Source organism: Hibiscus syriacus, unplaced genomic scaffold (genome assembly GCF_006381635.1).
Source record: "Hibiscus syriacus cultivar Baekdansim isolate YM2019G1 unplaced genomic scaffold, ASM638163v2 tig00110332_pilon, whole genome shotgun sequence".
In the NCBI taxonomy this organism is placed as follows: Eukaryota; Viridiplantae; Streptophyta; class Magnoliopsida; order Malvales; family Malvaceae; genus Hibiscus; species Hibiscus syriacus.
The window spans coordinates 3,544,640-3,557,069 of record NW_024062688.1 but is presented as its reverse complement, the minus strand read 5'-3'; the positions used below and the strand labels follow the sequence as shown (position 1 = coordinate 3,557,069).

At 33.5% G+C, this 12,430-nt stretch overlaps 2 protein-coding genes across 2 annotated transcripts; one reads left to right on the top strand and one right to left on the bottom strand.

Moving 5' to 3' along the window:
• Positions 1 to 1,636: 1,636 nt before the first annotated feature.
• On the bottom strand, positions 1,637 to 2,415 carry LOC120119832. Its single transcript, XM_039139633.1, has 2 exons — positions 1,932 to 2,415; positions 1,637 to 1,810 (listed from the first exon to the last, which is right to left on the bottom strand). Exons 1-2 carry the CDS (start codon positions 2,329 to 2,331, stop codon positions 1,770 to 1,772), a joined length of 441 nt encoding a protein of 146 aa, XP_038995564.1. The 5' UTR covers positions 2,332 to 2,415; the 3' UTR covers positions 1,637 to 1,769.
• Positions 2,416 to 9,208: 6,793 nt separating this feature from the next.
• Positions 9,209 to 12,197, top strand: LOC120119274 (transcription factor bHLH112-like). The gene is made up of 7 exons (XM_039139106.1): positions 9,209 to 9,608; positions 10,382 to 10,634; positions 10,852 to 11,308; positions 11,401 to 11,495; positions 11,574 to 11,655; positions 11,775 to 11,840; positions 11,922 to 12,197. The coding sequence occupies exons 1-7, from the start codon at positions 9,209 to 9,211 to the stop codon at positions 12,099 to 12,101; spliced, it is 1,533 nt and encodes a 510-aa protein (XP_038995037.1). The 3' UTR covers positions 12,102 to 12,197.
• The last annotated feature ends 233 nt before the right edge of the window (positions 12,198 to 12,430 follow it).

Below are 12,430 nucleotides of genomic sequence, written 5' to 3'. Positions count from 1 at the left end.
GCTAGGGCTTTAGAGTTCGGGTTAAATCGCCAGAAGTTAGATTTTTATTTTAAGGTAAAATATGCAAATGATCCCTAATTATAGGGTGTTAATTTATTGAGTCTTCATATTATTAAAAATTATAAAATGATCGGAGTTTATTTGTTGAGTCCTCCGACTATTAAAAGTTGTAAAATGATCCATCAATTATAGTGTGTTACTTTGTTGATTCATCTAACTATTGAAAGTTAAAAAATGGTTTCCCGATTATATGGTGCTACTTTGTTGAGTCTTCCGACTATTAAAAGTTACAAAATGATCATATGACTATTCATATGTTTTAAACTCGTCATTTTTCGTAAAAAAAATTGACGATGATCTAAGCTAAATGTTAACATGTTAATTAGGATATGTTAAAATTTCAAACATCATATTAATCTATTTAAAATATCTAAATGATTTATTTATGGTTTAATGACTACAAATGAATAAGTAGTTTAAAGAATGTGGAATAAGATTTCGTCTTCAAAGTTATGAAAAGTTAAAATTTGGTCCTTAACCATTAAGCACCTCTAAAAACACTTGTTAAATATGATTTTAGTATGTTTTGGCCTTAAGATGAATATGTGACATGATTTGTTTTAAATGGTTGGTTTGGTTTTAGTTTCGTATTCCAAATGTATCTTCGATTCGAATTTTAATTCAATCGGGTCGAGGGGTGTTATATGACATGGACCTTCGAATCAATTAAATTGTATAGACAAAACGTTTAACATGCACCTTATACGTATAACAAAATTCAAAGTCTAGTAATTAAATATGTCTAGCATGTCAACCTACAAATACTCATAATAGCTTTACGTGTGACACGTTTACTAAAACCACTATAAATACACTCTACTAAATGGAAAAGAGACTTGATCACTCACTGTTTTTATATGGTCTTCCTTTTTATGATCAAACCTCTTCAATACAAAAACATTGATCAATTATCATTTCCTCACCAATCATGATTTATCGTCCAAATCAAAATGAGTGAAACATTAATTATTCACAAGATCATCTTATTTTCATCAACAATTACAACCATAAAAATAGGTTACGCTCGGATTTCACCTCAACTCAAAATTTTATTACAATAAAATCAGTTGACCAACATTAAAAGTTCCATACAAATGGAACAGTTTCCAAGTTTTCAAACCCACAACAAACCAACTATAATAAAAATATACCGGTAGTCAATATGCCTTGCAAGCTTCCTTTTATATATATATACACATACGGTGGACCATGTAAATGTAATGGAAGTTGTTTGCTATATTTAAGCTCACAAGATTAGGGTAAGCAGGCCCATACCTAATTCCTAGTTCCAAAGGCACCTACTTGTTAAGATTTCTGAATTATATAAACTACATTTTGCCCTCAAACTTCTTTGATGTTGTTTAGAGCATAATAAAAGATTCATAGTTGGGTAAGAGATTGCTAATATTTTTAATTTATTACGAACATAGAAGATAATGAATCACGGATTTAGATGAAATAACAAAAATTATTACATGAATCAGTTTTAAAATTTGTTAGTGTATCTTCATTTACGGAGTATAAAAGATTAATCATTGAATTCTGTTAGGTAAAAAAAAGATTAATAACCCCCACCAAAATATTTATCACTTGGATTGTGAAATCATATCTTCAATTTTCCATCTTTACATGCATCTCTACAAATACCATGAAAGAAAAAGGGAAACAAAATCTCTCTTCAAGATGAAGTAATGAAATGAATCAACCCATCACCTCTGGACTTGAAATCCCATCTTCCTCCCAAGATTTCCTGCCACAACTCCTCAATTCAACAAACATAATCAGAACACAATCCTAATAATAAAAAAACAGACAAAATCTTCAAAGATCTAACGTTATTTCCAGACAAATCCAAATCAATAACCAATTACCTTGATGCTTGCAAACAGGAGGATCTTCAAAGAGAGAAAGCGACAGTTGTTTATGTGCAACGCCGATATCGAACAAAACAAGCCCAGAAGAAGGATCCTTAACACGGATACCTTTAACATTAAACCACACAAACAACTCTTCCTGAGACAGCCCTTCCACTCCGACGAGTCCACCGTAGCTCAGGTTGGCCGTCACCATGCACGGACTTTCCAGGTGAACTTCGAGGCGACCATCGGAATCGTCGAATTTGTAGGATTTAACATTGTCCGGGAAAAGACCAACAGGCAAGTCTTGTCTATGGAGGAGATCGTGTATGGAAGAGGTGGCCAAGAGAGGGGGAAGAAGTAGAAGAAGCAGGGTCAAAGCTATGGGTGTCAGAGTTTTCAGAGATTGAGACATTTTAAAGACAGAGACAGAAACTTAGTGAGATCTGAGGGTTTTATTTTTCTAATAAGGGTTTAAAGGTTGTATTTTAAGGTTGCTTTTCTAGGGCTAGACCTAGTAAGACTGCTGTATTCAAATTCTATGAAATGGAGGCCAGAAAGAAATGTCCCACTTCTAGCCTGGCAATTTTTAATTCATATTTTGTGTTCCAATTTTTTTAATTCATATAGACATAATTATCCTTTAACATTATCTTTTTAACTATCAATTTTGAAAGGGTATAATGATAAAATCAATCCTCAATGTTTGCACATATATATATATATATATATATATATAGTTACTTTGTCTCATATTTTTTAAGTATTTTAGTTCTTAATGTTTTAATTTTTGGTCAAATAGACCATGTTGGATGAAACTCGTTAGATTACTAATAGTCAACGCAAATTAATGACTCGATATTCTTCCATGTGTTTTAATTGATGAATGCAATATGTGTCATGTCACCTAAAGTGATGATATGATACATCTCATATCACTAAAGTAATGACATATTTAAAAATATGTTACATTAATATATGTCACATCAACAGTTAAACATATTTGAAAATATCACATTAATAATATTTGTTGATTATTAGTTAACTAACGACTTTCATTTAATATGAGCTATTTTTAGGGATGTCAATTTAACTCGAATCCGATGGGTTTTGACCCAATAGTGTTAGATTTTTCAAGGGATGAGGTCGGGTCGGGTTCGTGTGGAGGTTGAAAAAACTCTGACCCGACTCGAGGATATTAATATATTTTTCTTAAAAACAAATATTATTATTTTTAATTAAATCCTTATTTTATATCGGGTCGGGTCGGATTTGTAGTCTAAAAATTCGGGTTGGATTGGTGTCGAGTGTAGGATATATATTTTTCGAGTTTTGTTAGCTCAGGTGAAGGATATAAAATTTTCTGGTCAGGTTCGGATAGAGGATATATATTTTCTTATCGTATCGGATTGACTAAAAACCAGACCCTAACTCAACCCGTTTCCATCCTTATCTATTTTGATCAAAAATTAAAATATTTAGGGCTAAAATATTCCCAAAAAAAAATAAGAAACAAAATAACAATTTGTAAAAACGTTAAAGGCTAATTTTATCATTATACCTTTTTAAAATTGGTATAGGTGTAAATGTAGTATTTTAACAATTAATTAAGTTATAACATGTGATATATGATGATATCATCATTTTAACCGTTCAATATTATATCGACAACTTATTGATTGGTGAGATGCCAAATAACCTCACATATTTTTCCCCAAATTCTAGTATTAAATTGGAACAAAACAAAGTTTAGATATTAATTCAAGAAAAAAAGTCAAATTGAGATACCAAATTATATAGGAAGTCTCTTTTTGTGTCAAAATAAAATATTTTGAGGGACGATTTTGGTAATGTAGAACATTGAAGAAACGATTGTCGTGAAGGACGGCCAATATTGATAAGAGACAGAGAGCAATTTCATAACCCAACGGGCAGCGTGAAAATTACGAGGGTTTGAGATTGACAAGGGTCAGCCGTGGCCTGCTCTTAATTTGTTAATATCTATTATTTACGTTACCTTAATTACCTGTCCTAGTTTTAAAGCATGAAAGAGAGTGTGTTGATATACCTAACCTAACAGGTGATAATGTTTTTGAATGAATGAGTTTGCCACATTTTAAATAAACAAAATCATTTGGAAAAATGGCATCACCCAGAACAACTTTTCCTTCTCTTTACGACTTTTGGCTGCCTCTTCAATGATTTTTAATTTGCCATTGGACTGTCCCCATCTTGCTTTTCTTTCTTCCCCGCGCTGTTTTAAATTCAAACTGTACAAATTTGTGTTTTGTTTCTTTTTCTTTACCTGTGTCTGGATTTCAGTTTCAACAGGGTAGGAAGAAGATAAAGCCCCTACTTTCTCTCATTTATGTTGGGATCTTCTATTATTTTGTCGGAATCTCCGACAACGGAAACGTATTATCTTTTCAAGATATCTAGTGTTGTTTTAGTCACAACATTTTGTGATTAAATTGGAGTGTTATCAAAACAAAATAAAATTTTAAATTTAATTATGATTTTAAAAACGAATAGTTTAGAGATTAGATATGTAGTTTATATTTTTTTAACAAAAAATTAATTATTTGAGACAAATGAGACAATGATTAAACTTTAAGGAATAGAGCTTCTCGAAAAATACTTTAAGAAATAACATAATATAAAATTCATAGTTTATGGGACAATGATGTATTTAAGTATATTTAAAATTAGAGCTACTTATGCTGCGTGAGTCAAGCGATTTCAGTGATTAATGGATTTATTGTTGTCTCTTTAAATCTCGGATTTGAACATCGCATATGTAAGGATATAAATTTTTATTGTCAAATAATTAATTTTTTTTATATAAATATTATTTATTAAAGGAAAAAACTAGAGCTACTTAATAGCGTGTAACCCTCTCTGTCGATTCGGGCTCGTAATATTTGGGCCCTTAGCTTTCGTGGGAAAATAGTAACTATTGGTCTTATTATGAAGTATTATTTCACTATTGAAAATTAGAAATTGCCAAGCACCGAATGCAAAATGTGGCCGAAATACACTCTACTACAAGAGAACCTTCAATCCTCCATGCCTGCCCAGCGAACCATTGCTTGGAAGGCTCCTGATGGTGGGTGGTACAAATTAAATCCGGATGGTGCGAGATTGACCAGCTTTGGCACATCGTCTTGTGGTGGGGTTATCCGAGATGAAGATGGAACGTGGATTGTGGGTGTGGGATACACGAAATATATTGGTCTTTGGACGATATTAGAGGCAAAATTATGGGGGATCTTGTTGGACTCAAGCTAGCTTGGGATTTACAGCTAAAAGCGGTTGTTTTGGAAACGAATTGCAAAGACGCAATTGAGGTGTTAAAGGAGAAAGGAGCTACGTAGAGTGCTTTATCCCTGACTCCACATATTATTATGGAATTGCTTAAGAGAAATTGACAGATTTTTCTCAACTATGTAACTCGACGATGCAATGCAATTGCAGATGGAATGACGAAGCCAGCACAGCCAGCTGACCAGAGCCGGCCCTGTGCCAGATGGGCTTTAGCTCAAGACAGCATGTTTGAGGGGGGCATTTTCTACTCTTTGACCTTTTCCAGCTTTGGAACTTGGTTTATGCGTGTTTGGACATCATGTCCCTAGTTAAGATCAAATTCTGGATTTTGTTATCAGGCTGACTTTTATTTTTGGGTTTTATGAAATGAAACTCTTTAGCCCTTATTTCGTAAATTGTTAAAATATATTCTTAATATTTTTTCATCATCTTTTCCTCCCAGTAACTTTACTTAAAGTATTCATAATATTTAAAACTGTTTATGTTATCCGGCAGTTGACTCAAATGATCCATTGATGAATCTTTGGCCCATGATTTGAAGCCTTGAACTGAAACTATCTGGTGCGGTTCTGATAAGTGATAATCATGGTGTTGTTTACTTTCCTTTTTTGTCTTAATGAACTACACTTGTTTAATTATTTATTCACTGTATATATTTGGAAGCTATATTACATGCATTATTCACTTTTGCTATAGTGTTTGTGTTTGGCTTTGAGTTTATAGGGATATGGTGCTTAGATCCTTAAAAAAAGTAAAACAAATGCCTATAAAACATGGCATGTTTGTTAGAATAGATACACAATTGCATGTAAGTCTCAAAGTTCATAATTAATTGTAAATGATTAATATTAAGTTATGGTGTTTCCCCGTTCTTTATTCTAAGGTAGACTCTGATGCATTCATCTTTTCAGCGCTTGTTAGTTTGTTGATGATTTCTAAAACATAATGGATGTTGGTGCAGCTTCTTTCAAATCAACTGGAGCCTCTAACTGAGCAGCAGTTTATGAATATCCAAAAGTTGCAGCAGTCATCCCAACAGGCTGAAGATTCTTTGTCACAAGGAATGGAAGCATTGCAACAATCTTTGGCTGAGACTTTGACCAACGGTTCACCTCCTGGTCCCTCGGGATCATCTGGAAATGTGGCAAACTACATGGGTCAAATGGCCATGGCAATGGGAAAGTTAGGAGGGACAAGTCTTCCTTCATTGGGGGAGCAGAACAAAAAAAGAATGAAAGAAACCAAATGATTGTTCTAGAATGGTTATTCCTCACAATGGCTCCAGTGGAGATTGAATCATGGCCCTTAGGATTGCCGGGCGAAATCAACCTTTTTTTTAGTTTATATATATAGAGGGTTCCTTCTTCAGGTACTTCCGTTTTGTGTGCAGCATTGGCTATCCTTAAAAAAAAATGAACGAAGGTGTGTGATATTTGTAGCCTTGTAGGTTTTGGTTTGTATTAGTATTGATATTGTTTGACTATAATTTCTATTACATTTTTGTTTTAAAAAATTGTTTATCTTTTATTTATTATACGGTATAAATATAGACACATAAAATTATTATCTCGCTCGAAACATTAAAACTCATTAGACTGTCCCAGCTGACTTTGGGCTCCACTATTTCCAGTACCCTCCGACATATGTTGTTCGGCAATATAATCAGGATGTCATGATTGTTGGCTTAAATTAACTCTTTTTTTATTATCTTTTCATTAAAAAAAAACCTATGCCCTAATGCCTACTACATGTAATTTTTCTTTAATTACTTTTACCTACACATATTCTATTAGGTAAATTACATAGTTACTGAATTTTATTTTTTTCCTATTTAATTTATTGTACTCTTTATTTTTTTTAATTTAATCACTAGATTTTATACATTAATTTTTTTTGCCACTCCATTAGATTATTAACAGAATGATAACATGACCTTTTAAATTAAACTTTTCTCATTTGTTCGACTTTTTCAACTTTTTAGTTTTCACATTTTTTTCCTTTTTTTTAATTTCTTGGGTCTGCTAAATACTGAAGCAATGGAAGGTAAAAATATGAATCTGGTTTAGAGAAGCTTGGTCTTTATAGGAGATAGATTTAAGGGCAATGGAAGGTTTGATGGTGAGAGATTCATGATTTCACCGGTTGCTGTTTGGATAGGAGGTTTCATCAGTATGGTTTTATTATTCCTTTTCTTAGTTAGTATCATCAAAGAAATATGTAAAATAAAGAGATGACAGAAACTACCATTACAGCTTGCTTAATTTATTTCTTTTCCTACTGCCATGTTTCTCTTTATTTGCAGCAACTTCAAAATGGTAAAGCTTCCGTAAACAGTCGGTATTCCATCTTCAAACAAAGCAGCTGTCACTGAGATTTAGCTGCTCCAAGAACCGTAATCGTACAAACTCTAGCGACAAAGGACCCTTAAAATTGTTGCTATATGCTTAAAGATTCTCAAGAACCTAAGCTTGGAAACCCCGAGCAAGAATGTTGAATTGAAGTAGTTATGGTTGATCCTAGAGTTCTAATTTGACCGAATTCAAATATAACAGGTTAGAGAGGGCCATCAAAGTAATTCCAACTCAAATTTAAGTAATAACAGAGAGATTGCGACAAGAGATGTGACTTGTATTGTCTTAAGATTGCACTTGACACTTGACCATGAACATCAAACTGGGTTTTCAAAACGAGAAAAGTGATGAGAATTTGCTGGCTTAGAAATATTTGGTCTTTACAAGAGGTATATTTAAGGGAAAGATTTTTCCATTATGTTTTCTTCTAGCCATTAGTGTTTTTTTCCCCATAAAGGTAAACGAAACAATTCTGTGAGTGACAAAATTTAAAAGTGAGTGAAATAGGGGAGAGAGAGAGTAAAGTTTAGTGAGTAAATTTGTAGTTTATCCATTCTATTTATATGAAAGTGAGAGCCACGCGCCACCGCAATGAGTTATAGCTGCCGCACAAAGTATCTGACAGCCCTAAAACAATCATAATTATCTTTGTCACCGTAATTCCATGGGTCCATAAATTTAAGGTTGATCCAAAGAATCTTTTCACTATTATATTCAATCAATATCAACCGTCCGATTAAAAAAGATTTGGACCAAGACAGAGACGTGGCAGTCAGATAAAGCACCATCTTCATCATGACATTACCACGTCCCTTTATTCAGAAGGAACAGGTAATTTTTAAAACAATTAACATTTTTTAGGGTAAACTACACTAATGGTCACTAATGTTTACGTAAGTTTTCTTTTTCAAAATTAATGTTTCAAAAGTTACAAATCGGTCACTAACATTACTGTTTGTTACAAATTGGTCGCTCACCGTTAACAGGCGTGACGGAAAACACACGTGGCCTGTTAACAGCACTTAACATGCTTACCTGGATGGTATAATTACACAAATAGTCAATGTTATTTATATATTCTTTCAATTTGATTATAGTTTTAATAAATTAAAATATATTTATTTTTAATTCTTATAAATAATGATATATTTTTCAAAAAAAGAATTCAAAAATTTAAAATTAGTTATAAAAACAAAAAATTAACTTCTTATAAATTAATTTGTCATTAAATCTTTTAAATTAAAATTTAAAATTTGCGAACTGTTGACGCCGTTCCCTTCACATTTTCCCTGGATTCATCAAATGGTAACACTCTTCAAACCTACTTAGAACACTCCCCAATTATTCATACCCTACGGCTCTACTTATTAATGGTTTATGGATGTATTTCTTATTTTGTCTCATGAATCAGGGGAGCGAAAATCCAAGAGGTTAGATGTTGCACTCGGAATCAGCCTCAGTTTTGCCTTTCTCATACTTCTCGCATTTGCACTACTTTGGCACAGAAAGAAACGGGAGAGGCCAACGATTCTGAACATTAGTGATTGGTGACAACAATTAAAAAATTGTTAAAAGTTTTCTTTTATATGGTTGTTTAAAGTGTTTTAATTTTGTCACATGTATGTTGCAGACAAACAGGAAGAGTGCCATATTAGCCTCGGTAACCTTGGAAACTTCACTTTCAGTGAACTCCAGCTTGCGACGGACAACTTCAGTTCCAAGAACATACTAGGCACAGGAGGATTTGGTAATGTCTACAAGGGAAAGTTAGGAGACGAGACCCTGGTGGTTGTGAAACGGCTAAAAGACTTGACAGGAAGTTTCGGGGAGTCGCAATTCAGGACCAAGTTGGAGATGATCAACTTGGCGGTTCACCGTAATCTGCTTCGTTTAATTGGATATTGTGCTACAGACTTCTCGTCTACCCCTATATGTCTAATGGCAGTGTGGCATCCAAGCTCAGAGGTTAGTCCTAGCTTGGTTGTAACTTCTCTCATTCAATTATCATGCCGGACAAGTTTGTTTTCTTTTAACTTCATTTGGTTTTTCTTTTAGATTTAGGGATACAAAATTATTATTAAAAGATTTATGTTGTGATAAAATTTAATTTAAAAGATTTAATGACAAATTAAATTATAAGACGTTAATTTTTTTGTTTTTATAACTAATTTTAAATTTTTGAATTCCTTTTTTTAAAATATATCATTATTTATAAGAATTATAAATAAATATATTTTAATATATTAAAACTATGATCAAATTAAAAGAATATATAAATAATATGAACTATTCGTGTAATTATACCATCCAAGTAAGCATGTTAAATGTTGTTAATAGGCCATGTGTGTTTTCCGTAACACTTGTTAATGGCGATTGACCAATTTGTAACAAACAATAACGTTAGTGACCGATTTATATCTTTTGAAATATTAGTGGTGAAAACAAAAATTTTCCCAAACAATAGTGACCATTGGAGTAGTTTACCCTTTTTTATGTGGAAAGTAAATAGAGAACAAAATTAAATTAAATTTTATAGTAATAACTAATGAACATAAAGAAAAGAGAATTCGACTTTCATCTGTCCAATCATCCCTCGAAATGTCAACCAAATTTCTGTAATTTTCTATCACACTAAACCCTACACTTGGATCGTTTCGTATATAAATTTACACATTTAACTTTCAAAGGAGAGAGAGGTCTCATCTGCCAAGAAAAAAACCAAAAAAGCAACTTGAAACACTATGGCAGAAGAATTTCACGGCGGGATTTGCGCAAAATCCATGTTAACAGGGTGTTCTCCGCCGTGTTCTACGGAGGTTTCCGACATGGGAAGCTTCGGATACGGCACTGATATGGTGGATGTCAAGGCAAGCTCCATAGTTTTACAAGGTCATCCTCCTCCTCATCATCAAAAGCTTCAGCAAGCTGATTCAGACACTACTGGTACTGGCACTGGCAGCACTATTTTGGTTGATTCTACTTCACAAATGTTGGGTTTTAACCTCCTATCATCGACAACCTCGGACTGGAACTTGTCTTTGCTGTAAGTTTGATGATGTTTCGTAATGATGATAACTGATTTTACTGTTTTTTTAGTATAATTAAATTTGACCTTAATACTCCAAAGCTTCAACAATAAGTTCGAAAAAGAAGAATATTTTGAGACTTTTTTTTTGGTTTGGAAAAGGAAGTCAATCAATTAAACACATAATATAGTCCAAAATTCTCTGATTATCGTTTTATATCATTGCTTGCTGCAGTCGAAGTAATTGGAGAACCGAGAGTTATAATTCGATTCTTCAACAAGACACTGATTCGAGGTTGAGTTATCGGCAAGAACCAGACATGTGTTCTTCTCAAATCCTTAAGGATTGGAGTCCGATGAGCTTTTCAAACCGAGGGAAAGATTCTCCCATTACTGCTTTCGAGCCAATCTATCAAGATTTTCCATCGGATCAACCGAGGTTGAATTCAGCTACCAGCTCTGGTAATGGTATACCTACCGGGTTCCGAATGGACTCTGCATCATATGAGTACCCATCGACGTTGTTACCGACGTGCTGGTCGTCAATAAACTATATGTCGTCTGCAACAGTAGATTATGGGGCAAACGCTAATGAATTATCACCTTTCATAAGGGCATCGTTGCCGAAGCAACAATTTCTTGTACATGGAGCATTCAACGAGAAATCTAATTGCTTCAGCCCCACGGCAAAGGTAAAGTGAATAATAAAGTAAAATTGAGACATATTACATTACTTCATGTCCATTTCTTCTAGTTTCATGTTATTGGGTTGGTATTACTATAGACTAATTCAGAAGTCCGAAATTCCGGCTCGGGGACGACGAAGAAAGGAAGCAGTGAACCTGCATTTAAGAGGCCAAAGCTTGAAACACCATCTATGTTACCAACTTTCAAGGTACTAAACTATGTCACTATATAAATTTGACCAGTTAAAGTAACTTTTTCTGCAAGATAAAGTAACTTTTATGATCAGGTTCGGAAAGAGAAGCTAGGGGACCGAATCACTGCACTCCAACAATTGGTTTCACCTTTCGGAAAGGTGAATTTTTGGATTTTCTTTCTTTCTTTTACATTTCACAGTGCAAACAATTGGAGACCCTTTACTTTTTTTGTAAGGTTAACCTTTGGGTTAATATCTACTTTATCTTTTTTTCTCAGACCGATACCTCATCTGTTCTCCATGAAGCCATTGAATACATCAAGTTCCTCCATGATCAAGTCAATGTATTTTGCGCTACTTTCTTCATTTTATTCGCCTTATGTGAAACTCTAACATATATATTGTTTATTATCTGATAATTTCAGGTTCTAAGTATTCAATATATAAAACAAGCAGCAGTTTCCCAGTTGAAAGATCAAGATGAGCCAAAACAATATCTAAGAAGCTGGGGGTTATGTTTAGTGCCGATATCGACCACATTCCCTGTTACTAATGAGACCACAGCTGATTTTTGGACGCCAACTTTTGGTGGAACATTTAGATAAAGAAGAAGACAATTAATAAAGCTAAACGAAGGCCATAAAATAAAAGGAAAAGGAAAGTGACTGTCCAAAGATGGTATCGACAGACGCGAACACAGTGTGATGGGCCAGCTGCTACAAAGATAATGATAACAAGCAGTCTTTGATACATAAAAGAAAAGACAACCACGGGTTGTTTTTGAACTGTCTCTTTAGATAATCAAAGTTTTAGTACTTATTGGCAACAGGAACAAGTGCTAAATTCAGCGAAAATTCAAATACCTCAGGTGATAATTTATTTATATTGTTGTTTGTGTTGAAGTTAGTTGCAGAATTTAGCAGATTTAAGAGCC

Excerpts from the sequence above, each read along its gene's own strand:
- LOC120119832 (XM_039139633.1), bottom strand. The coding sequence starts at position 2,331 with ATGTCTCAATCTCTGAAAACTCTGACACCCATAGCTTTGACCCTGCTT. Across the intron at positions 1,811-1,931 it reads TCCTGTTTGCAAGCATCAAG|GAAATCTTGGGAGGAAGATG; the intron begins GTAATTGGTTAT and ends GAGTTGTGGCAG.
- LOC120119274 (XM_039139106.1), top strand. The coding sequence starts at position 9,209 with ATGTATGTTGCAGACAAACAGGAAGAGTGCCATATTAGCCTCGGTAAC. Across the intron at positions 11,309-11,400 it reads GCTTCAGCCCCACGGCAAAG|ACTAATTCAGAAGTCCGAAA; the intron begins GTAAAGTGAATA and ends GTATTACTATAG. Across the intron at positions 11,656-11,774 it reads TGGTTTCACCTTTCGGAAAG|ACCGATACCTCATCTGTTCT; the intron begins GTGAATTTTTGG and ends TTTTTTTCTCAG.